This window comes from Pelophylax lessonae (genome assembly GCF_965119305.1).
Source record: "Pelophylax lessonae genome assembly, chromosome: 1".
Taxonomy (NCBI): Eukaryota; Metazoa; Chordata; class Amphibia; order Anura; family Ranidae; genus Pelophylax; species Pelophylax lessonae.
Genome location: NC_138768.1, coordinates 498,721,864 through 498,748,995, shown reverse-complemented (window position 1 = coordinate 498,748,995; position 27,132 = coordinate 498,721,864). Strand labels below are relative to the sequence as shown.

General features: G+C 46.7%; 1 protein-coding gene across 3 annotated transcripts in view; it reads right to left on the bottom strand.

Moving 5' to 3' along the window:
• LOC309568163 (BTB/POZ domain-containing protein 2) overlaps positions 1-27,132 on the bottom strand; it is a 285,622-nt gene that overhangs the window by 68,731 nt on the left and 189,759 nt on the right. For all 3 annotated transcript variants that reach the window (XM_082273789.1, XM_082273788.1, XM_082273787.1), the window contains 2 exons: positions 18,642-18,834; positions 11,396-11,483 (listed from right to left, as the gene is read on the bottom strand). In XM_082273789.1, coding sequence (XP_082129915.1) covers positions 11,396-11,483; positions 18,642-18,834 — 281 coding nt within the window. The remainder of the gene's footprint in view (positions 1-11,395; positions 11,484-18,641; positions 18,835-27,132) is intronic.

Sequence of the window (27,132 nt, the reverse complement as noted above, 5' to 3'; positions counted from 1 at the left end):
CTTCTGGGACAGCGTAAGCAGGGAAATCTCCCAAAAATTCTCAAAGGGAGGCTTTTGGAGGACAGAGCACCAAAGTGAGGTCCCAAGGCGGCAACAAAAACCGCACTGGAGGGGTCAAGTGCCTAACTCCCTTAAGAAAAGTATGCACCATGAAGTATGTGGCCAAGGGCCATTGAAAGAAGACTGCTAAGGCTGACACCTGACCCTTGATAGTATCCAAGGTGAGTTTCTGCTCAAGGAGAAGATCAGAGCCACCGAAAAAGAGCGAGGAAGAACCCCAAGAGACTCACACCACGCAATGTAAGTCTTACATGTACAATGGTAGATCTTCCTAGAAGTAGATTTCCTAGCTTTTAACAGCGTTGGAATCACTGACTCACCTCTATCCATCAGCACCAGGCGTTCCAACAGTCAAGCAGTCAAAGCCAGAGACTGTAAAGCAGGATAGAAGATTGGTCCTTGGGACAGCAGATCCTCCCTGAGAGGAAGCTTCCAAGGAACATCGGCGACCAGCCGCACCAAAATCGGCGTACCAAGTCCGGCGAGTCCAGTCCGATGCCACTAAGATGACCGGAATCCTTTCTGCCTCGATCCTGCGTAGAAGTCTTGGCAGAAGCTTGAGAGGAGGGAAAATGTAAATCAGATGATACCGACCCCACTGGGCCACCAGCGCATCAGTGAAGTCCGCCAGAGGGTCCCGTAACCGAGCCACAAACCTCTGCACCTTTCCGTTGAGCCGGAACACCAACAGATCCACCTCGGGGGTGCCCCACCTGAGACAAAACTGATTAAACCCCTCTGGATGAAGGGACCACTTCCCTTGGTCCAACGCCTGCCGGCTGAGGTAAAAACGCCTGCCAGTTTTCCAACCCGGGAATGTGTATGGCGGAGAGGGCTGGAACACACCGTCCTGCCCACCTTAGCATGCCGGCTACCTCCAGAGACGCTTCTTGTGCCGCCCCCTGGTGACTTACATAAGCCACGGCCATGGCATTGTCCGATTTTAGGCGCACACGAAACATCCTTGAAGACGATCCATCCAATGTTCCAGGCACAGTCTGATCGCTTGGAGTACCAAGACATTGATCGGCAGTCTGAACTCTTCCAGTGCCCAGACCCCCTGAGAAGAAATTTTGCAGAAGACGCCTCCCCAGCCAGACAGGCTGGCATCTGTGGTGACCACTGCCAAATAAAGGAGGGCATGAACCACTTGTAGTTGAGAACTCGGATGTATCACTTGTTCCGCCCCTGAATCTAATGAAAAAAGACTGAACTTAGACCAGTTGATCCAGATGCCTGAGAACCTTCCAAAGTCCTCCTTCTCTTGCAGCAGGGAATACCGAGATGTAGAAGGGTCACCAAATATATGAGGATATTAGCCGCATAGGAGATTCGCTCATCTATAGTACCAATAGAAAGGCTCTGAACGAACGATGAATAGCATATGCTGACAGCTAATGGTTCAATGGCCAATGCGAAGAGGAGTGGAGTTAGGGGACAGCCTTGCCGTGTTCCTCTGAAAATTGAGAATTTTGGAGAGACAGTATAATTAACTCAAACCCTAGCAACCAGATCAGTGTATAGGAGTCATATCTAGGCGATCATCCGAAGGCCAAGTCCATAGAGCTGCAATACTGTGAACAAGTAAGGCCATTCCACACTATCAAATGCCTTACAAGTGTCCAGTGACACAATGACACAGGTAGAGGAGTGGCCATTAGGGCTGCGCATCTTCACTTACCTTACGATTCTATTACGATTATTAGGGCAACAATTCAATACGATTCGATTCCGCGATGCATCACGATTACTGCCCAATGCCCATGCCCAGTCCATAGTGCACTGCAAACATATAGGAGGTCTCCTCAGGGATGTGATGAATACATGGCGGTGTATGGAGGTCTCCTCAGGGATGTGATAAATACATGGCGGTGTATGGAGGTCTCCTCAGGGATATCCGGGATGGGATATATACATGGCGGTGTATGGGGGTCTCCTCACCACCATGTATATATCACATCCCTGAGGAGACCCCCATACACCGCCATGTATACATCACAGCCCTGAGGAGACCCCCATACACTGCCATGTATATATCACATCCTGGATATCCCTGAGGAAACCCCCATACACCGCCATGTATATATCACATCCCTGAGGAGACACCCATACCCCGCCATGTATAGATCACATCCTGGATATCCCTGAGGAGACCTCCATACACCACTCCATACACCAATGATATATATCATATACATGGCAATGGATGGGGGTCTCCTCAGGGATATCCGGGTTGGAGAATCTCCGGTGCTGTGACCATGCCGGATAGTCCGGCTCCCCCTCTCCCTCAGTGTGCTCCCCCTGTCCGCCCCCTCACCTGGCTCTGCCGCTCCCCCTGGCAGGGTCATGTCAACATTTGTAATAGTATTTGAAGACTTAAGACTAGTACCTGATCAGTGATGAGTGATGATGACAGAGTCACTGCAGATTGCAGACGCCTGAGCCAAGGAGGACTGGGAGTTGGGGTCCGGAACGCTCACTCGGGGGTCTCCCTCTGCCCACAGAGGCCTGTGTGAGGAGGATGGAGGACAGTGGACATGGACACTCGTTGGAGGACGGAGGACACTCACTGGAGGACGGTCAGGACAGACACTCGCTGGAGGAGGAGGACCAGCGCGCATGTGGGAGCGGGGGGGATGTTCGCTCCAACACTCCAAGTCTCCTGCAGCAGACAATGCCTGAGAGTAGAGATGACAGTCCTCACGTGCCCGATCCCGCCAGGAAGCCGACACTGCACTCCGGTAATCACAGGCAGGGAGACATTTACCACTCTATGCAGCTGCTGATCGGGAAGTGTCTCACTGCATGTGATTAGCGGAGTGCAGTGTCGGCTTACTGGAGGGATCAGGCATGTGTAAACATGAACACACCGTAGTCCATCTCTATCCAACAGTCAGGGACACTCGCTCCTCGTGTCTCCTCTTGCAGCAACGCCGGGCGGCTGGGGATGACATCAGCAGGAGGCGGGAAAAGAGGGCACGGCTACGAATTTTAAAGAGCCATCGCTGTGTGGAGAGGGAGGGGCGGCGCTTCATGATGTCATTAGGACATCGATTAAAGCCGGTCGCAGCATCGACGCAGAATCGCGGGTGGCTGAATCACGATGCATCGATGCTACGGTTAAATTCAACACCCCTAGTGGCCATAAGGATATTGCATTCATTCTTGTGGAGTGGCCAGGGATTAAATTCCCCTGGTCATTGCACCAAAGAAGAAGCCATTTAAATTTAGACAATTAGCTATTAACCTTGTATCCACATTAAAATAATGAAAAAGGTCTGTAAGAGTCGCAATTTAGTGGGTCCTGTCGTGGCTTGGGGTAAGGACAACCAAAGCCTCCTGCATGGATGGAGAAAGGAAGCCCACATCCACGGCCACGATGAAGGTATGCAAAATATAGGAGCTCAACAGATGTTATACCACTCAGTGGGGTACCCATCAGGTCCCAGAGTCTTTATGTGATGGCATTCATGTAATAGCTAGACTATATCCTAGTTGGTAGGTGGGGCATCCAGCGTATCACTACGTTTCTTAGTTAGTGTGGGGAGAGATATATCGGCTAAGTATTGAGACAATAGGACATCATCATATTGTACAGTTGAAGAGTATAACTGCGTGTAAAAGGACATTAAAGCATCCATAATTTCATGGGGAGCATCAACAATAGTATCTGGAGATGTACGAATGTGGGAGATAGAAGTAGGGGAATGGTCTGGACGCGCCAAGTAGGCTAATAAATGTCCTGCCTTATTGCCATGTTTAAATATTTTTGGGAAGCATACATTTTTCTGTGTGAGGTCCAATAGGTGAAAATCATACCTTCTGCGGGAATACAACTAAATGGCATGCATTTGAGAGGTGGGGTTGGCAGTGTATCCCGCCTCAGCTTTCAGCATGGTAGATTCATGTTCTTTGGTACACAACTGGATATTTTTTTCTGAGCAAGCCTGTGACAGACAAAAGTACCACGAAGCGAGGCTTTCAAGGCCTCCCACTCAGTATCAGGATTAACAGTGTTAAGGTTTGATTTCCAAAACTCTGCCATGCCCCGGGCGCTGGCATTGTAAATTGTTTAATTCTCTAACCATTGAGAATTTAGACGCCACAAGGGTGGACAATGGGAGGGTAGGATAATAATCTCTAACCAGAGTGGTGCATGGTCAGATATGCTACGAGGCAGTATAGTGGCAGTAGAAATAAGAGCAAGGGTAATAGAAGTGGCAAAAGTCAGAACAATGCGAGACATTGCACGAAAGGAGTCTGAGTGGCAAGTGAACTATCTCTAGCATCTTGACGCTTCCATCTCCATACATCTGTGAGGTCAAACTTGGATCCAATCTAAAAAGAGTCTGAAAGGTTTTCCCCTCATCCCCAAAACGGCTCTTAATAGGGTGCACAACTGTCCCCTGGGGAAATCAAGGGTGAATGAGGTACCGTAATTGTCTAAATTTCAGCAGAAAAGGGAGGGGGTATGTAGGAGGTTGACTAAATTGAAGATGGATCGCCCAATCTGTATGGACAGGATGACAAAATGTGAGACTGAGAGGACCCTGCGCTTATGGAAAAAGTGCTTGAGTGCAACAATATACTAGTGAATTGTGTGTAAAAAGCTGCTAGCTGCAGTGTAAAAGTGCTGGGTGCTCTTTTGAAATGTGTAAAACTGTGATTTGCAGCGCTGTTTAAATTGGTTTATAAATATATCAAAAATTCATATAAAATAATAGAATAATGAAATACTTCATATAAATTAAATAAATAATACAATACATAAAACTCATAAAGTGCTGTAGTATTGGTGAAAATAAATATATGGCTCAATGTCCATTATATCATCGTGTTGCCGTGATGAATCTTTTCACTTGAACTCATACAGGTGCTAAAGTGCTTGATTTGTGCTTTGTTCGGGGTCTCCCCCTTTGGTTATCTACTCACCGCTAGATGGTAGTTTTCAGGCATGTAAGGATAGTTTTGCCCTGCTTCTCCGCTTGATGTATAATTATTTCTGTGAGTATTGATTCCTCCCCGATGTCCTCATGAAAAGAGAGTCATTCATGGTGAAGATCGTTTAAAAAGGGGGTGTTTATTGGAAAAACAATGGGAATATACTCACAAACATAGTATAATATCATGCAAAAAAAGGTGAATGAATGAAGAGAGCGGCTCGGCGGCTGGCTGCTCCCGCAGCATCCACTACACCGGCCGGAGGTCACGTGATACGCTCGACCAATCACTAGACGCGTTTCGATGTGTAACACATCGTCCTCTGTATTGATATATTTATAAACCAATTTAAGCAGCGCTGCAAATCACAGTTTTATACAGGATGACAAAATGGCCCTCCGGGTCTGTTTCAACACGAACAATTTCAGCCGGAAGAGACTTGACTAGCAGTATTGAGACTCCTCAGAAGTAGGCGGTATAGGTAGCATTAAAATAGCATGCAATCCATGCCTTTTTGGAGCGCAAGTAGTTTATAGGATACTAAATGGGTCTCCTGCAGGCATGTTATATGTGGTTTGTATTTTTTAAGAAAGGAAAAGACCAGGGACAGTTTCCAGGGTGAGTTAAGACCCCACACATTCCACGAGACAATCATTAGATTACTAGCCATAACTGTGAAGAATAAAATGATCAGCATTTGTAGGATACCATGTAGGGTACCCAACATTTCTCAACAAAAGTGTCTGGCAGAGGCAGGTAAAAGATGTAAGGGAGGCACAGACATTCAAAAACCAACAGTAACAGAAAACAAAGCAAAAAAAAAAAAAAAAAAAAAACAGAAGCACAGCAATACCCCAACCCATCCACCTTGCTCTTCCATCCCAAATACAGAGAGCCCCAAAACAAAAAGGGTGAGTGAACAAAACCTGTGATGCTGGCATCATCTGTAGATGGCGGTAGTAGGAGTGGGGAGCAGAACATCAGAGCCTACCCTCCTTATAAGTTGCAAAATAATGTTGCAACAATCCTGAAGAGATCAAATGTCAGATGCAAAAGCCGTCCTCGTGTGCGTCAATGCTCAGAAGACAACGTGGGTAATGTCAGGATGAGGAGGGGGTGAAAGAATGGCCAAGAAGAACATCATTCCTCATAGCACTAAGGTGAACCGACAGAATGAACGTAAAACCAATGAAGGTCTGTATAACATCTCAGATAAAAGGAGCTGGTGTCAATGTAGATACCACACAGTGCAGGTGTTGATAATGGCAAAGCAAACTGTAAACATCATTCAGCGCCTGCGGGAACGCTGCGTGTAGCCAAAGGTCTCATATATGCAGTAGGTGGCTTCTGCAGGTGTGGTGAAAAAATAAACTTGCCTGCGGAGATGACAGAGTTTCGCTGCATACAACATGGAGTTTTGGACATCTTGTTCCCGTAGTCTGGCTTTAACAGTAGTGAAGGAAATTTACTGACGTTAGACTTGGGCTGAGAAGTCCGGAAAGATATGAATCACTTGACTATTAAAGCAAAGTTCACCCCTTAGTCTTGCAGCCCGCAGTATAGCCACCTTGTCCTGAAAGTTGATATGGGCAATACCGCCAGAGGAGGTCGAGGAGGGGTGCGTTGTGCACGTTCAATGGGAAAGGAAACAGGGATGACGTCCTGGCCCAGAGTCCCTTTCAGCCAGGTGAGTAAGAATTGCTATGGTTTGGCCCCCTTTGATTTGTCAGAAAATCCCAAACAAATTGTTGAGGCAGGACCAGTTTTCATTTTATTCACTTTGGCCTGGAGCTTACTGGATACACAGTGGTAGCAATGGGAGCCATGGTGTCTTCCAAAATACTGATGCATTCCTCCATGGCCCCAGTGCGGTCCCGCAAGTTTTGAGTATCCTGTTTTAGTAGGGAAAAGTCAATGTGAATGGTCTCCATCCGTGCAGTCAATGTAGCCTTGGCAGTCCTGAATGGCTGACATCATTTGAGCTAAAGTTGGTTCAGCAGGAGATCAGGCTAACGTAAGTGTGTAGCATGCACAGCAGAATCCACATGCAGCTGAGCATTGCAGGGAAAGCCAGGAGCAGAGAAGTGGAACAAATCTGTCTGTGTCCAGTGGCTGGAGCGAGGTGGATGCAGCTGCCAAGGGAGGGAGATCGCTGGCGACACCTTTCCTGAAGATTTTATCCAGCTTACCGGCCGCTGTGTGCACTTTATTTGGCCCTATTTTAACCATGCTACCGGTTCAGGAGGAGCACAGAGTCCCAAAGAGGCAGGTGGTGTTACCTGATGGTGGATGGGTGCAGGATGGACGGCAGGATGGGAGAAGACTCACAGCGCTCTGGGACTAGCGAACCACTCGCTCGGCCATCATGCCACGCCCCTCAAGATCACACAGTTTAGCAACAGGAACTGAAAAGTCTCTCTGAAGGACCCAAAAGTTAGCAGAAAGAGGATGAAGACTATCTTTGTCACTAATACTCTGTTCAACATTAGCCATATGATGCCTCAGCATTTGCATATTACGTTTAACCAGCGATAGATCGACTAAGTGTCAAATTGTTTTGTTAGGAAGGCCTGACAGATGCATAGCTTTCATTAGTTTCTAAGGGTAGGCTCAGTACTATCCCCTGCATCATCACCACTTCCAGTTCCATTCCCCCATCTATAGCAGAGGAGAAGCAAGCAGGAAAGATTTGGATCTAAAGGGCGGTTTATAGACATTCCAGTCTCTGAACATTCAGCTGCACCCTGCTGCTGTGCACTGCTAAGGAGTCTCCGCCATTTTGTCCGGGTTTCAAGGTGAATTTATCTAGCTCTCCTCTGACCACTTGCCCGATTCGGACCAGGATGAGAGACCACTGGTCCATTGAGTCTCCCGACGTAAGTAGCTGCCAGAAGAGTTGTATAGAACGTGCAGGATCGCAGCATTGGATTGCCAGCTTGAATCAAGAGCTCAGTGCATGCTGCTTACATGTTGGATGCTGGTCACACCCAAAGTGACAGTCATTTTAATGAATATCTGTACATTATCTTTTTTCCTTTACATTTTTCCAGACCTTGAGACATACAGAGGTACTAGCCATGTTTACAAATTCATAAACAAAATTTTATATTCACTCTAGCCATGGTGGCACTGTGGAAAGTCAACAAATGTTATACCAAATGCTATTTCTATATATTAATTCCAATTCTCTATGTACCTACATTTCTAGTAGGCTTAATAGGGCAGTCTACTCAATTATTTTTCATTCATAGACGAAATCCAGTGGGCTCAGTCACACATTGGGCTGTTCTACTTCTTGGAGACTCCAGTGGTGAGATCACCCTGCCACAGTTCCTGTCTGTTCCCTGCTGTCCACCTTGGACTGTGCGGTATTCTTCACCATCTTGGGGTTTTGTCATTTCACCTGCTGCACTCTTCATTATATAAAATAAAAAATCCCAACAGGGGCTATAAGACTTCTATTGCAGCAGTATGTGTGCAGACCTGAGCTCCAGAAAGATCTCGCCACCGGAGTCCCTGGAAGATACAAGTAACATCTATATAGTAGTGATCGACCGATATATTGGTCATCGGATATCGGTATCGGCCGATATTTTCAGACATGTAAAAAATGTTTATTTTTTCTTCTAAAAGACCCCAAACCCCTCCTCGGCACTGTAAAGCATTAAAAACGTCAAGTTTTTAATTCAGCGCCGAGTACCCGGAAGTGATGTCATGACACCACTTCTGGGTTTTTTACATGGAGATCGGCGAATGCGCAATTGCGGCAGGGATACCAGCTTTCACGGGTACACATCTTCATGCTACATTGGGTCTTCTCTTCGGCGGCGGCGGTGGAGTTAGGATGCCTGGGTCTCCCGGTGGGACAGGAGACCTGGATGAGCCGTGGAAGGCGGTGGGAGGGGGAGGGGAGACGTCCCCTCCCACTCCTTGTAATGATAGCCGAGCGGCTTCTGTGCCACATTGGTTGTCATTACAAGTCAGCCGACTGTCAGCTATGGACACCGGTACCGGGGTGATGCCTCTAGCTGCAGGCATCACCCCGGTACATGCACTTTCCCCTAAATAAATATCATCAATATCGGTAACCTCAGGGGCCGATTCCGATATATCGGGGAAAGTGCATATCGGCCGATATATCGGTGTTGCCGATAATCGGTCGATCTCTATTGTATAGTTAAACATTAATCGCCAAAACAGTTTTGAATGGACTGGACAGACTTTTACACCAAAAAAGGTCTGTTATTAAGCTGCTCTGAGGTTATACTTTATATCTTATATATTCTACAGCTACAGGTTAAAATCTGCATTTTTTCACTAAATAGGATTTTGCACTTACCGTAAAATACATTTCTCTGAGTTCATTGATGGACACAGCTCTCCATTATTCAGAACCATGGGCTTATATTGCCCCCTTCAGGAGAAGGACACTAGGCAGAAAAAAAAGACTTGGCTACGCCTATGGGCAGTCCTAAGTGGCATACATCCCCCTCTCTGTTACAGGCCTTCAGTTTAGTAACAAGCAGTGTCAGAAGTAAAAAAAAAAAAAAAAAAGACTCCATAGAGGGGTTGGTGCTGTGTGCGACAATGAACTCAGAGAAATAGATTTCACGCAAAGTACAAAAATACTTTTTTCGCTTTCGTTCATTGATGGACACAGCTCTCCATTACTCAGAACTATTGGGACGCCACCAAGCAGTACTGAACATGTGAGGTGGGACACCAAAAATCCCAAGGCTAAACACAATAGACAAACAGGTGCTCAAAAAGAAAAAAAAAAAAAAAAAACTGAAGCCGAGACTGAATACACCCCCAAAGAGGGAACATACCCTCTTAACAGCAGCCTGCAAAACTTTGTAGCCAAAGGAAGAAGTAGTCGCAGATGCCAACACATCCACTTTGTAGAATTTAGTAAAAGTGTGCACCGGCGACCAAGTGGCCGCTTTTCAAACCTGTGCCACTGATGCCTGATGACAGAAGGCCCAAGAAGCACTAAGCGCCCAAGTAGAGTGAGCCTTTACAGGGAAAGGAGGAATCTGACCCTTGATATAATAGGCCTGAGTCACTGTCGGTTTGCTCCATCTGGAAATGGCCCATCCGCAATCACAAACAGCGAGTCTGACCTCCAAAAAGACTCTGTGGCTGCCAAATACACCCGAGCCACATTCCGCATGTAGCGCAAATTCCTCAGGATGTTTCGGCCTGGAACACAGGGAAGGAAACACAATATATCTTCATGCAAATGGAAAATATAGACTACCTTAGGCAGGAATGACAGACATGGACGAAGCATGCTGCCAGGATCTTCTCTGCTCCCTCTGCGACGATACACCCTCTGCAGGAAACCCCCCCCCCCAAAGGTGGGACACACATTAGGGGAGATTTCGCTGTGCACTCTGCACCCCACACCACTCTGCACTGGGACCACCCTGCACTATACCCACACTGCAAACAGTAGGGCATGCACCTAGGGGTCTCCTACACTGGGACCCCTCCAAACTACCAGGGCAGGACACACACTATCCCAGGACCCTTACAGAGCAAGGATAGCGGAGGAGACCCCAGGGGTCTCCGCTGCATTCTCTGCCCTGGGAGCTCCATCAGACTCCAGGACCAGACAGGGGGGAAAGGGAGTGGGGGAAGCAGAGCTCACTGAGGGATTTAAGGATGGAAGGAGGGAACCTGCAGGCAGATCCGACCATTCCTGGAGGTTACCCGCGTAGAGGGAGAGGGGGGGACTGTAATTACCCTTCCATGGTGCAGGTAACGCTCCAGACAGAACTCATCGCCACCAAAGTAAGGGAACTGTCGGCCAAGGGACTGCTGCAACTCCGACTCAAGCCCGGTCATATGCGACCCTGTGAGATGTTTAACTCGCAGGACAGCCTCTGTCCGTGAGGCCATGTCATGGCCGACCTAGCACATAGCTGCGGTCTGCACACGCTCGCTGGCTGGGCTGGGGGGACCACTGAATCTAGATTATCAAGCCCGTCACCCAGCACGGCAGTTAAATGTAGATCTCCCGAGAAAAAAAAAAAAGTAAGGAAGGAGAGAAAAAAAAAATGCTAGGACGAGAGATCCCACCCAGGAGCCTAGGTCTTTACATCTGACTAGAAAGATTAAAACTGATTACCTAGAGCAGAGAGGGGGGGTTATATACCAAGCTGAGGACGGCCCATTGGCGTAGCCAAGTGTTTTTTTGTTCTGCCTAGTCCTACACCTGGAGGAGACAATATAACCTAGTAGTTATGGATTTATGGAGCTCTGTGTTTGTCGATGAATGAAAGAGAAAATACATTTTCCCTATCGATGTTTAATATGATTAATATAAGTAGTATATATTAATTTGGTAAAACTGATTTCTCTGCATGCCACCAGATTGAAATCAACATACCTGTATATTTACTTGATAATCAGTGGGACCATGTATTGAGCCATACAGTGCAAAACCAACAACAAATATCCTTCGATTAACTGAAAACCTAAAATTTCGAAGAAATAAAAAAAAAAAAAAAAAGTTACCGTACAGAAAACTGAATACCAGAGAACTAGACACATTTTAACAAATATTAAAAATTTTACTGAATAAATCAAGAAAGACTAGAAAAGACAGAACTACTACTACATTTTAGCAAATCCTCAGTATCTGCAATATTTGGCAGTAATCATTCTATGTTCAATGTGCAACAACTGAAAATGCCTTACTCGGGCAACAGCTTTCCTTAAAGGAATAATAAAAGCCAAAGACGTAAAAAAAAAAAAAAAAAAAAAAAAAAAAAAAACAAAAAAAAAAAACAAAGTGTAATACTTACCTGTTGCTAAGTATAATCAGTGTGCTCGTAGTCCATTCGCTCTTCCTCCAGCTTTCTATTTGAAAGCCCTTACGGAGATACAGTCAGAAAGATTGAGGAAGAGTTTGCAGGAGGCTGACATTGCACTTGCGATCCACTGGTCGCAGGTGCAATGCTTTGCAGGCTCTTGTAAAAGGGGGGGGGGACCCTTTCTGCAAAAATATGTGCATTAATATTTTTTACCTTAATGGCGCTTTTAACCACTTCCTGTCTAACATAATATATAAATATATAGATATACACACACACACACACACACACACATATATGTCGTGGACAGGAAATGGTTATACCAGGATTATGGCTGCAGATGCCAGGGACACAGTTACAGGGCTTGGAAAGGCCCTCTTTGTATTATATTGGTTTTGTGTGCATGAAAATGACTAGGTGTACTATTTCCTGAAATTTTGCATCTAACCGGAACTACCATCTCATTCAGGCACATAGAGAAAGCTACTCGGTGCATGCGTATTAAAAATTGTTAGCACTTTTTATATATATATATATATATATATATATATCACACACACACACAAACACACATTGCATTGCAAAAGTATTCGGCCCCCTTGAACTTTTGCCACATTTCCGGCTTCAAGCATAAAGATATAAAACTGTAATTTTTTGTGAAGAATCAACAAGTGGGACACAATCATGAAGTGGAACGAAATTTATTGGATATTTAAAACTTTGTTAATAAATAAAAAACTGAAAAATTGGGCGTGCAAAATTATTCAGCCCCTTTACTTTCAGTGCAGCTAACTCTCTCCAGAAGTTCAGTGAGGATCTCTGAATGATCCAATGTTGACCTAAATGACTAATGATGATAAATAGAATCCACCTGAGCATCATGAAGAACAAGGAACACACCATGCAGGTCCGAGATACTGTTGTTGTTGAAGTTTAAAGCCGGATTTGGATACAAAAAGATTTCCCAAGCTTTAAACATCCCAAGGAGCACTGTGCAAGCGATAATATTGAAATGGAAGGAGTATCAGACCACTGCAAATCTATGAAGACCTGGCCGTCCCTCTAAACTTTCAGCTTATACAAGGAGAAAACTGATCAGAAAAGCAGCCAAGAGGCCCATGATCACTCTGGATGAACTGCAGAGATCTACAGCTGAGGTGGGAGACTCTGTCTATAGGACAACAATCAGTCGTATACTGCACAAATCTGGCCTTTATGGAAGAGTAGCAAGAAGAAAGCCATTTCTTAAAGATATCCATAAAAAGTGTCGTTTAAAGTTTGCCACAAGCCACCTGGGAGACACACCAAACACGTGGAAGAAGGTGCTCTGGTCAGATGAAACCAAAATCAAACTTTTTGGCAACAATGCAAAATGTTATGTTTGGCATAAAAGCAACACAGCTCATCACCCTGAACACACCATCCCCACTGTCAAACATGGTGGTGGCAGCATCATAGTTTGGGCCTGATTTTCTTCAGCAGGGACAGGGAAGATGGTTAAAATTGATGGGAAGATGGATGGAGCCAAAAACAGGACCATTCTGGAAGAAAACTTGATGGAGTCTGCAAAAGACCTGAGACTAGGATGGAGATTTGTCTTCCAACAAGACAATGATCCAAAACAAAGCAAAATCTAGAATGGAATGGTTCACAAATAAACATATCCAGGTGTTAGAATGGCCAAGTCAAAGTCCAGACCTGAATCCAATCGAGAATCTGTAAACTGAAAACTGCTGTTCACAAACGCTCTCCATCCAACCTCACTGAGCTCGAGCTGTTTTGCAACGAGGAATGGGCAAAAATTTCAGTCTCTCAATGTGCAAAACTGATAGAGACATACCCCAAGCGACTTACAGCTGTAATCGCAGCAAAAGGTGGCGCTACAAAGTATTAACTTAAAGGGGCTGAATAATTTTGCACGCCCAATTTTTCAGTTTTTTATTTGTTAAAAAAGTTTGAAATATCCAATAAATTTCATTCCACTTCATGATTGTGTTCCACTTGTTGATTCTTCACAAAAAATTACAGTTTTATATCTTTATGTTTGAAGCCTGAAATGTGGAAAAAGGTTGAAAAGACCAAGGGGGCCGAATACTTTCGCAAGGCACTGTGTGTGTAATATATATATATATATATATATATATATATATATATATATACACACACACACACACATACATATATACAGCCACTCAAGTATGATTGTTTAAGGCGGACAAAGGTGAATACAATTTATTAAATTTTTTCTATTATTTCAATTATTTCCAAGTCAAAAGATAGCTTATTAAACTGGGTTTTTATTAGTGGCCAAAAACAGTCAACATAAAATTCTCAAAACATTGGTCACATGGTCTCTGGCAGAGGAGGATCACTTCTAAGGCCAAACTATTGAGCAGCTCTAAATAGACAGGTTTCTTCCAAGTGCCTTTGGAAGGGCTCAAATCACTTGAGAAGATATAATTATCACAACTTTTAGGGCCATTTGGAAGCTGCTGGAAATCCCTTAAAAAGTTCCTCAAAGATACTCCTGATGACTACTGAGGTAGGAAGAACCGAAAGAAAGGTATATTAAAGCATTAAGTCTATTAAGTCATTGGGACATCTACTACGAACACTACAGGAGAAAGTCAGGCTCCATGACCAGGTACGGTAGTTTCCCCGTCAAAGGGCATCCTCTCAGGCACCATCTTGCACAGGAGTTCCAACAACCAGTATTTCAACCAAAAGATCCTCTGCATGTAACAGAAAGGACACTCATCCTAGATGGTTGGCTAAGCGTATCTGCCATGTGGTCTATGCAGTAGCATAGGGCGAAAGGAAAATGAGCTAGGTGGTAGTAGTTTGAGACAGATACAGGGTTCCAGGCAGTGGATTTAGTCTGCACAGCTAGTGTCTGGCAGACTTGCGTGGATCCAACAGCAGGTAGCATAGCAGGACCAGTGAGGGAAAGCAAGAGGTTAAAGAAGGCTTCCACCCATTTGCCCACTGGGTCCTTACAAACAGGAACATCTGCAACAGACTGTTAAAGGTTTTGTTAAAGTGGAACTAAAGGCAAAACTTTTTTTTGGTTTTGGATAGAGGGGAGAAGGATTAGAATATTGGTCAGGTTTTTTTTTTTTTGCCATCTGTTCCCCCTCTCTATTTGTCTTGTTTACCATTATCACAAAGCAAAAAAAAAAGGCCACATTTTAGGTTATCCCCAGAAAAGTAATAGAGGGGAAATCTTTCTATGGGGACACCTAGTAACCTGGGGGTCCCTAAGAAATTCCATTAACTTGCAGGGTTTTCCACTCACTTCCTGTTTGGCTATGGGAAAGGAAGTGGAAAAAAAAGTCTCCCCAATGGGACAAAGATGGCAAAAATAAACCATACATGGGTTATAACCCATTCAGGCTTTATCCATTATGAAAAAAAAGTTTTGCCTATAGTTCTACTTTCAGGTAAGAAATGGTTAGGTACATAAGGGACGATTTTTTCCTAAACCACTTCCTCAACCGGATTTTGCTGAACAAAGCATTTGGGAGGTGTGAGGGCAATTATTGTATAACACTGACTAAGAGCCAATTACCAGGAAAGGTTTTATTTGTCTTCCTCTATCAACTGTGAGCACAGGATTGTGTATATGGAGGGTGTACGTGTTTTTCCTATTGGTTGAACTGTATAGAACTGTGCCTTTTTTTCATTTAAACCAGACTAGCTATATAACTAGGTGGTATGGGTAGTTTTAGTATGGTTGTGCATGAGACCTTAAGGTGGTCTGACCCTGGCTGCTCTAAGGTAAGGCAGGAAAGCACCTCACTGATATCAGGAGGACCAACATGGTACCCTTTAGTTTAGCACAGAAAGCCACCTCTGCATTTGGTTCTGCAAAAGCTTTTTTCTTCAGAAGAAAAGCATCTTCCTTTACATACTAAATCTGGCAGTTTTTCAGGTATGAAAATGGGCTGAATTCTGATTCTGTTATAGGAGGCTGCATAGGAATTGTAAGGGTCACTACTGAAGAAAAGTCTACATAATTTCTGTGTCCCTCTACAGCCAGGGGTATGAAAAGGGAGAGACACAATGTCAAACAGTCTAAAATCCTGCCTTAAATCAACAAAATCAACAGGACCTCTCTATAATTCAGGGTACCTGTGCTGATGGGCTAGAGTGGTGACAGGTTGTAACACAGGCATTATCCCTCGTCTTCCTGCGTAACTGTTAAGGGTATAGGCTGCATATGAAGTTATAGTTGGTTCAGATTACCGAAACAGCAGGGTAGCTGAATTGGCATGTTGTCGAACAGCATAATTTTACACTATGGCAATGCTCTGTACTGTTTGAGAACAAGCATTTCTCATTAAGGCCTTTAGAGGAAGCTCTGATTTCCATATGAAACGTCTCACTGTTTTTAGGCTATAACTAATAACATAACATTATTCCCAGCACATTCATTTAGTACACAATGTTAAATGGTGGATACCTTACATTATTTTACTGGAATGTCATGGGTGTGTTCACTCAAGCAGGCCTCACATTGTATCCCTCCAGGAGATGCATCTGACCAATGGTAAAGGTGGTGGCCCTACAGAAACCTTTAATGCAAAAGGCAATATATGCAACGTACTCTGTGTAGACCAGAGGGGTGTCCATATTGCTGAGTAGAACACACCTCAGTGTACGGTGAAAACCATCTTGACAGATCCAGGGCATAGATACATAGCTGTGCTGTTTGAGATTGGGAGATTAATCAGTAAAGGCATTGGGACCCCTTCTCCCGTCTATAAAAGCGATCTGAACAGCTATAAAGCCCATCACCTGCTCTAAAATAATACCAGCTGCAGCCATGATCGTGATATCACCACTCCTGTCCGTGGATGTATAAATATATACTATATATATTAAATCAAAAAATTAATTACGCAAAAAAGTGTCACTAAAATAGTAGAAAGTTATTTCTCAGCGACAGCTGCACTCACAAAATGTCCACAAACATTGTACACAATAATGAAAAACGTGTTGTGCTATTGCTCCTCCCTTGCTACCGCGGTGACTTAATCACACCTCCTGGGGTGTCTGCATGTGATTGTTTTAAAAAGCCTGGACTTTTAATTACTACACTGAGTTCCTCCTCTGTGTCTCCCTTTTGCTGAGCTCACTGTTGAACATCCTGGTCGTATGGTAACCCATCCTAGAGTCCTGCTCCTGATTTCCATTCATACCATGGGGATAATGGGATAAAGTGCAGCAAGACCCCCATATCGGGGTCAGAGTAGTTGGTAAGCGACTTAACAGTTGGATGTGCACTTTTGGGTGTGAATATTTCGCTATTCACACTGAAATATGGATTTTTGTTGATACACCAGTATAAATGATCTTTTTGCACAAGAGCACTTCTCATGTTTTTTCTTATGGACTTTACCAGATTTTTTTATGCGTTTAACACATTCGTATTTACAGATATAAAATAACTTACAGTGGACGGGGGAGTGGTTAATGTAAGCTCTTTTACTGGGTCTTTATTGGTTGTAAAGAATAACAGGTTGTCCTTTTACCTATAAGTCTTAAATTGATTGTAAAGTGGGAGCCAATAGTGCCGTGATGCTGTCTCAGTCAATGAGGAGGGGAGTTCCAGGCAGCCGAGACACTCCTAGACCATCTCTGGATCTAGATGGGGCTCAGGTAAGTATTAAGGGGGCTGAGGGAGCTGCTGCACACAGAATGCTTTTTCTCTTAATGCATAGATGTATTAAGATAAAACCCTCTGACTTTACAACTACTGTAAATTAAACATGTTGCTTTGCCAGTGCTGGGAAAAACCGTTTACTTTAAAGCTGAGTTCCACCCATTTTTAATACGTTGGATTACATAGATGTATGTAATCCCCTTTAAAACGACTTTTACCAATGGAAACTTTTTTTTTCTTTTTTTTTGCTAGTAAATACCTTATTTTCTTGTTTATTCCTCCTCTCCTCACTTCAGGGTCTAATCGGGATGACGTCATTCGGCGATTCGCAGTGTGTGCTGGGATGTTATTCCATGCCAGAAATCGCGCTGTACTACCCAGGAGCTGAGCTGTACTGTGTGTATTGAGGCCGTTACCTGCCCCGCCTCCGCCCCCCTCTCAGTGAGTTGTACTTTATGTATTGTATTCAGGCCGTTCTCTGCCCCGCCTCCTCTCAGTGAGCGAGGACTGAAAGCATTATATCCTCACTGAGCTCACTGAGAGGCGGTGGGGCGGAGGCGGGGCACAGAACGGCCTGAATACAATACATAAAGTACAACTCACTGAGAGGAGGCGGGGCGGAGGCGGGGCAGGTCACGGCCTCAATACACACAGTACAGCTCAGCTCCTGGGTAATACTGTGAGATTTCTGGCATGGAATACATCCGAGCACACACTGCGAATCGCCGAATGACGTCATCGCCGATCGGACACGGAAGTGAGGAGAGGAGGAATAAAGAAAATAAGGTATTTACTAGCAAAAAAACAAAAAGTTTCCATTGGTAAAAGTCGTTTTAAAGGGGATTACATACATGTAAAGTTACGAAAATGGGTGGAACTCCACTTTAATCTCTCCCCAGCAAAAGGTAGGTTTAGTTTAATCCTTCTCAAGCCATAGGTTTACTTTGCAACTTTTTCTTTCCTTTTGAATGCCAGGAGCAGTCCGGGTTTAAGGAGTGTTAGAAAAGCAAAGGAAAGACAAATACATCCTTCTGGGAAGGGTTGATTAAAGCAAACCTGTTGCTTTGCCTTATATTGCAAAGAAATAATGCAGACAGAACCATGGAAATTTTTTTTCCCCAGAGAAACAAAATTAAGGTATATAATGCACACACCTTATTCGGTCGCTAGTGCCACTGTAACCCCAGCGGCTTTCTACTTGCTGGAAACGGTTAATATTACATTCTTTCCCTCGCAAGCAACATCTTGGCCTGTCAATAAATTCCACTCGAGGTTTGGGGTTCACTGTAAAATGCAGGAACAAGCTCACGACTTCCCTATCAGTAAGTATACCGGACTGTGCTGGACCTAGGAAACAGCAAAGAGAATTGTATTTAAAGCAGGCCATGCAATAACAAAATCAGACTATGCAATGTGCTGTACATTTTTTTGAGCTTCATCAACAAGCATGCATAGATTATTAAGGCAGGTCCCCACAAAAGACAAAAGAAATGGAACAGAGACTATAGTATTATAATTTTAAAGTGCATGATTATCTTAAAAGGAGCAGTATGGCCAAAGCTTTTTTGGCTAGACTTCTATGGGTCATAGAAGCACAGTCCATTCTGTACTCCTGTGACCCATTTTCAGTAGAAAGTGGGCTCGGAAAGACTCCAAAAATAAGATTTTTTAAGATCTTACCATAAAATCCTTTTCTCTGAAGTCCATTGATAGATGCAGCCTCCAAATTCATTAGCTGAATGGGTTATGCTGCCCCCTGCAGGAATAGTCTAGGCAGGAAAAAGTCTACGCCTACGGGGCCATCCCCACATGCATAACACACACACCCTCTGCTCAGCAAACCAGTTTAGTTTAGCAGGGAAGGAAAAACATCTCCACATCAGAGGGGCGGGTGTCAATGGACTTCAGAGAAAATATTTTTCTAAGATCTTACCGTAAAATCTATTTTCTCTATCGTCCATTGACAGACGCAGCCTCCATCTTCATTAGCTGAATGGGACGTCCCAAAGCAGTATAGGCATGAGGGGAGGGAAGAACGCAACCAGAAAGTAACGTAAACTTCAAGGATAAACTAAGACCACTGGGTAACATGAACCTCAACCAAACAGGAGCTCACCCAGGTCAAAGACCCCTAAGAGAAACAAAAAACATTCCCTTACAAAACAGCAGCCTGCAAAACCTTGCGGCCAAAAGAGGCATCCGACGAAGCCAATAAATTCACCTTGTAGAATTTTGTAAAGGTGTGCACAGACGACCAAATCGCTGCCTTACAAACTTGTACAACAGAGGCCTGGTGGCGAAAAGCCCAAGAGGCACTCAGCTCTCTAGTAGACTGAGTCAGAAAGGCCTCTATCCCTTAACACCTTTCTTTCAACAGCCAAGCCATTAAAGCCAGCGACGGTAAAGCAGGATGGAAGAGTGGTCCCTGAGACAGCAGATCTTCCCACAGAGGAAGTCTCCATGGAGGATCTACGACCAGTCTTTCCAGGTCTGAGTACCAAGACCGCCGAGGCCAAACTGGTGCCATTTCGACCGGAATGCCTTCCACCACCACACAGCGAAGGAACCTCGGCAGGAGTATGAGCGGGGGGGATGGGGGGGGGGGGAGAGGCTCCAAGGAGCCACCAGAGCGTCTGTGGCGTCGGCCAGAGGATCTCCAGACTTTTCTGTTGAGGCGAGACGCAACGCGATCAACCTCCTGAGTCCCCCACCGAGCACACAGGAGATGAAACACCTCCGGATGAAGGGACCATTCCCCTTGATCCAACACCTGACGACTCAGGTAATCCTCTTGCCAATTCTCCACACCCGGGATGTGGACAGCGGAAAGAGCTGGAACATTGGCTTCCGCCCATACCAGAATCTCGGCCACCTCCTTGGCCGCCAGGGCACTCTTGGTGCCCCCTTGATGATTGACGTAGGCCACAGCCGTGGCATTGTCCGACTGTATCCAAACCGGAGAACCATGTAACCGGTTCATACAGAGAACAGGCAGAACTTCATCGCTCTGGACTCCAGGTTGTTGATCGGCAAGGAAGACTCTGACGGCCAAGTCCGCTGGACACAGAGCTTCCCCAGCACTCCACAGCAGCCAGACAGGCTGGCATCCGTGGTGACCACCGTCCAGAACAGTGGCAGGAAGGACTTGCCCTGACACAGAGCAGGAGACTATCCACCAGGATAGGGTCGACTTCGTGAGAAACTAATCTTTTGGTCCAAAGACCGAGGGTCCCTATTCCATTTTGCCAGAATCTTTCTGCAGAGACCTGGAATGAAACTGAGCAAATGGGACTGCTTTGAAGGTTGACACCATCAGACCCAGGGCCCTCATGCAGGCCTGCAGGGAGGACTGATCAGTTTCCATCAGCACCCTGATCGCCCTTTGCAACTTCTTTAGCTTTTCCAAGGGTAGAAAGAGCCTCGCTAGAGCGGAGTCGAGAGTCAGCCCCATATAGGTGACCCGTATGGATGGCGTCAGAGCAGATTTCTCTAAATTGATCGTCCACCCAAATTCTTGAAGGGTCTGAACCGTAATAGAAATATTGTCCAAGAGATCCGAAGGAGAGTCTGCTTGCAAAAGGAGATCGTCCAGATATCCCAAAATTGACATTCCTCTCTGACGTAACAAGGCCAGCATAGGGGCCAGGACTTTGGAAAAAGGTAGAGACCAAAGGGTAACCCCACAAATTGAAAGTGCTCCTCTGCCACCGCGAAGCGGAGGAAATCGCTGATGTCCCTCGAATATGGGGACTTGGAGATACGCATCCTTGATATCGATGGAAGGCCAAGAAATTCCCCTGATTCAAGGACGCCACCACCGACCAAATGGACTCCATTCGAAACTTCTGCACCCGCACAAAGCGGTACAGAGCCTTGAGATCCAGGTTTGGACACACCTTGCCCTCCTTTCTGGGCACTGTGAACAGGTTTGAATAGAAACCTTGAGAGCGCTCCTGCGGAGGAACCGGCACGATCACTCCTTGAGCCAGGAGGTCCTGCACAGCTTTCCGAAGATCTTTCAAACGCTCTGGAGACAGGTGAAGAGTCGACTGGAAAAACCTGTTTCCCGGCCGGGACCAAAAATTCAGTTTTTTACCCTGAACAAATCAGTTTGCGAACCCATTTGTCTTTAACTAAGGAGGTCCAGGGTTCCTGAAAGAAGCGCAGACGTCCCCCCATCCCAGACACGGGTGAGGGCACCCCTTCATGCTGAAGAGGACTTGTCCGCAGCACCGAACTGACTGGTCTTAGGCTTTCCCCAGGGCTTTCCTAGCCCCTCCAGAAGCTCTGAACGGCTTATCTTTCTCTTGCGCGGCAGACACATCTGTCTATGAGCAGTAAAGAAGTACGGGCTGTTTTACCTTTGAAGGATTGAGGAAGAAGAGTACTCTTCCCGCCAGTCAGACCCTTGATCACCTCATCCAGTGAGTCGCCAAACAAAAGCTCTCCCAGAAAAGGGAGATCCGTCCGAGCTTTCTTGAAAGCTTGGTCAGCCGACCAGCTCTTCAGCCAAACCATGCGCCTTAGGGCAATCCCCATGGCCGAAACGCTGGCCACCAGGAGAGATGCATCCAGGGATGCATCACACAGGAATGCCAGGGCCTGGGCCATCTGGTCCAGAAGTTCCATCAGTTCTGGGGGAACTACGTCAGGGTCCAAGCTCCCTTTCAGGACCCTAATCCCATCCGTAACTGTCTGTGATACCAACACAGACACAAAGCCCGGCTTCAAGGTGGCACCCGCCAACATGTTAAGATGGCGGGAAAGGGATTCCACCCACCTGTACACCGGATCAGAAAAAAACGGACTCTTCCACAGGCGCAATGGTAAATTTGTTCAACCTAGAAACAGGGTGGTCCACCTTAGGTGGCACCGTCTAGCAGTTGGAGACCGTATCAGCAAAATGATACCGGCGTTTAAAGCGTTTCGGCACAACTAGCACGTGCTTAACTCGCCCCCATTGGTCATTCACAATATCATAAAAAGTCTCGGGACAGGGAAAAACCTTGACAGACTTTTGAGTCTTGTGGGAGCCAAAGGCCACCCGTGTCCCTGCCGGCATGGGCTCATCAGCTAATTTTAAGGTTTCCCTCACTGAAACAATCAGGGCTTGCAAAAAAGCGCGTTCCAATGCTGGCGCTGAAGATGACAGGTCCTCTTCACCATCTGACTGCCAGGACAGTGACTCTTCAGGTAGAGGGGCATCCGTGGTGACCACTTCAGCCTCTGAATCAGAGGACTCCAAAAAAGGATGGAGAAGGCACCGGCCGTTTAAGACTAACATTTTTAATGACAAAATCAACTTTTTTCGCAAGGCTTTGCAGAGCTGCTGAAAATCGACTGTGATCCGGACTGTCCGGGAGTCACACAGAGTAGGTCTGAGGGAGAAATTACAGCCTGGCACTCCAATTTTCTACAACTTTGAATATGGAGTACTGTTACTTTAAGAAGCGCCAATCGCAGTGGTCTGCAGAGTCCCCCTTAAATATACACTAACAGCAGAGTGTGTAGGGATATGCCTGCAGAGACCCCCAGTACTGTACCACCTCCAGAGAGAACCTCCTGAACGGCCTGCGGCAGGAAGCAGAATCACAGGAAGTGACCTCGGCCTGGATGTAAAAGGTCACGCTGCTAGTGCAGTACAACAGAACTACACAAATTGGGTGCCAATGCATTTGAATAGGAAGCTCAGGAAAAATGGCTGCACCATACAAGTCAATGGGAAAATTATACACGTTGCCCACACTTAAGATGGCGGCACCCACAGTGTGCCATGCGGCCAGGGACCCTCAAGGACCTATAAACAAGACCCAGCAAGAACAAGGTATTATTGCTACCCCCCCCCCCCGTGGGGGTGGGAGAGGGGGACAGGGCACAGAGGCCGGGTACCTGACAGGCCAGGGGGATCTTTTAGGAGGTACAAATCCAATTATCCCCAGGAAAGGGTACACATCGCCCCCCCCCCAAGGCTACCATGGGCAAGGAAGGTCACATTTACTCACCAAACCATGGACTGGATGGTCTTTGCTCCGTGGAATACCTCCTCCCACCCAAAGTTGGGGTGCTGCCAGCTGAGGGGTACGCTGCGACTCAGGGCGTTGCGTCCCAGCGAGGCATCCACTCGCAGGCTCGTTCCCATTGGGAAAGGGGCACTGTCATGGCGAGGCCTAATGTGGGACTATAACCTGCTCTCGTAGGCCAGGCTGGGGGGGGGACCATAAGGATCTAGATTATCCAGTGCGAAGCTCCAGCCGGCATTGCTTGTAGATCACCAGGAAGATCACCCTGAACACTAGCTAGCAAAGTGAGCAAAGAGAAAAAAAAAAAAAATATTCTGAAAAGAATAAAAAAAAAAAACAGACTGGATTCCCAGCAGGAAACCTAGGTCCTACTCCTTCTCTAGGCAGAAACAAACTGGTTTGCTGAGCAGAGGGTGTGTGGGTTATGCATGTGGGGACAGCCCCGTAGGTGTGTACATGTACAATTTTTCCTGCCTAGACTACTCCTGCAGGGGGTAGCATAACTCAATCAGCTAATGAAGATGGAGGCTGCATCTGTCAATGAACGATAGAGAAAGTATGGTTTGAATCCAGATGCCTGGCCTGAGCCAGCCCCTCCTGCCCCTCCTGCCCCCCCTCCATAGCCCAGAGCCGACTGACAGTCCCGTCACTCTCTCCTCAGAGTGGAGGGGGGAGAACTGAGCGATCAGTGGTGTTTAATTGCCAATTTCTCACTGCAGAACCGGCTGGGGACAGATGAAGCACCAGACTGATGCTGCATCCACCTAAGTATAACGGAATTTTTGTAAAATCTTACCTGTAAAATTCCTTTCTCTGAGTCCTCCGACAGTCGCCGCCCCTTCATATTCGTCACAATAGGGTTATTGACCTTTGCTTCCTAGGAGTAGCTAGGCAACAGAATATGTTAATATCAAAGCTTTTAGCATACCCCACCCCCAGGGGGTGGTCCCCTCAGTCAATACCCTCCTGCATTCCTACCTCAGTTTCAGTAGCATAGCAGTAGAGTACATAAACAAACCCCAAAAGTGGGGCGGGGGCGGCGACTGTCGGAGGACTCAGAGAAAGGAATTTTACAGGTAAGATTTTACAAAAATTCCGTTTTCTCTTACGTCCTCCGACAGTCGCCGCCCCTTCATATTCGTCACAATAGGGACGTCCCAAAGCAGTGTAGACATGAGGGGTGGGAAAAAAAGCAGCCGCGCCTAAGGCAACGCAATACCCACATCAGAGAAAGGAACCTTACCAAAGGAAGGAAACCAACTGGGCAACATGAAAAAAACTTGCTCAACAGGAGCAACAACCCAGGAAAGAACAAGTAACCTAGGGTTAAAAAATACCCTAACAGCCAAGGACCCTAAGGCACTGTCGCACTAAGAACTTTACGGCCAAAGGAAGCATCTGCCGATGCCTGAACATCCACCTTGTAGAATTTTGAGAAGGTGTGAACGGACGACCAAGTCGCTGCCTTACACACCTGGGCCACAGAAGCCCGATGATGACAGGCCCAAGACGTACTCCGAGATCTTGTAGAGTGCGCCCTCACAGGCATGGGGGGAACTTTCCCCCTCAAAGCATAGGCCTCTTCAATGACCTGCCTGATCCATTTGGCGATGGTAGAAGCCGACACCGCCATGCCCTTCCGAGGCCCCTCTGGAAGGACAAAGAGAATCCGTCTTGCGAAAGGATTCAGTCGATGACAGGTAAACCCTGATCGCCCGAACAACATCCAAGGAATGCAAAGCCACTTCCTTTGGATGTTTAGGCTTTGCGCAAAGCGAAGGCAAGACAATGTCCTCATTGAGGTGAAATTCCGAAATCCTTTTCGGAAGGAAAGACGGGTTAGGACGCAAGACCACCTTATCCAAGTGAATCACCAAATACGGAGATCTGCAGGACAAAGCAGCCAGCTCCGACACCCTACGAGCCGAGGTGATTGCCACCAAAAAGGCGACCTTCTTGGACAACATAGACAACGAGATCTCCCTGATTTTTTCAAAGGGAGCATGTTGCAACACGGACAGAACAAGATTCAAGTCCCATGGAGGCAAAGGCTCCCTCCTAGGAGGGACCAGATGCCGCACCCCTTGAACAAAGGTGCCAACCAAAGAATTAGACGCCACAGGGCGTTGAAAGAGAACGGCCAGAGCAGAAATCTGACCCTTAATCGTGGCCAACGCCAAACGCTGGTCCACGCCCGTTTGAAGAAAAGCCAACACCCTTGATACCGAGTATGAGCGAGGGGAATACCCCCTGGACTCACACCAAGCAAAATAGGCCTTCCAAGTACGGTAGTAAACCTTCCCCCAAGAGGACTTTCTAGCCTTGATCAAAGTGAGAATGACCTCAGGGGAGAGACCCCTATCCTTCAGGATCTGGGTTTCAACAGCCAGGCCGTCAAAGCCAGCGACTGTAAAGCAGGATGGAATATCGGCCCTTGAGACAGGAGATTGTCTCGAAGAGGCAGACGCCACGGAGCGTCGACCGCCAGATTCACGAGGTCTGCATACCAAGACCGGCGAGGCCAGTCTGGTGCCACCAGAATCACCGTTTTCGGTTCCGAGGCCAACCTGCGAAGGAACCTGGACAGCAGCTGAATCGGTGGAAAGGCATACATCAGACGATACTGATGCCAGGGCGCCACCAACGCGTCTGAGGCGTCTACCCGAGGATCGCGCGTTCTTTCCACCTTGTTCAGACGAGACGCGAACAGGTCCACATCTGGGGACCCCCACTTCTCGCACAACATCAGAAAGACATCTGGGTGAAGGGACCATTCTCCCTGGTCCAGGGTCTGGCGGCTCAGATAATCCGCCTGCCAGTTCTCCACCCCCGGAATGTGAACAGCAGATATCGCCGGGACGTGCGTCTCGGCCCAAGACAGAATGTCGGCTACTTCCCGAGCCACTCGAGCACTCCTGGTGCCCCCTTGGTGGTTGATGTAGGCCAACGCTGTGGCATTGTCCGTCTGCACCCGAACCGGACGGCCCTGCAGCCTGTCCGACCAACGCCGAAGGCAGAGATTTATTGCTCGCAATTCCAGAATGTTGATCGGAAGGGAGGACTCCTCCTCCGACCAAGTTCCCTGGGCAGACAGAATGCGCAGAACACCACCCCAGCCCGACAGGCTGGCATCCGTGGTGATCACTGTCCACGAGCAAGGGCGAAAGGACTTGCCCCCCGACACCGCCGGGGACTGGAGCCACCACAGAAGGTCCCTTCTGGCGCAATGACTCAATGAAATCTGGAGATCCAGAGATTGCGGTCGTCCGTCCCACCTGGCCAGAATCTCCCTTAGGAGACCCCGCGTGTGAAATTGGGCAAAGGGTATCGCCTCGAAAGCCGAGACCATCAGCCCCAGACACCTCATGCAAGTCCGGAGGGACGAGTACTGAACGTCCCTGAGGGACCCGACTTCGTCCTGAAGCTTCCGGAGCTTGTCTTCCGGCAGGAAGACCTTCGCCTGAACAGAGTCCAGGATCATTCCCAGGTAAGGAAGACGAACCGACGGACACAGCGTTGACTTTGGAAAATTTATCGTCCAACCAAACTCCTGCAGAGTCTGCATCGTGACGGACAGGTCGTTCACCAGGCCCTGACTAGTCGCAGACCGAACCAGAATGTCGTC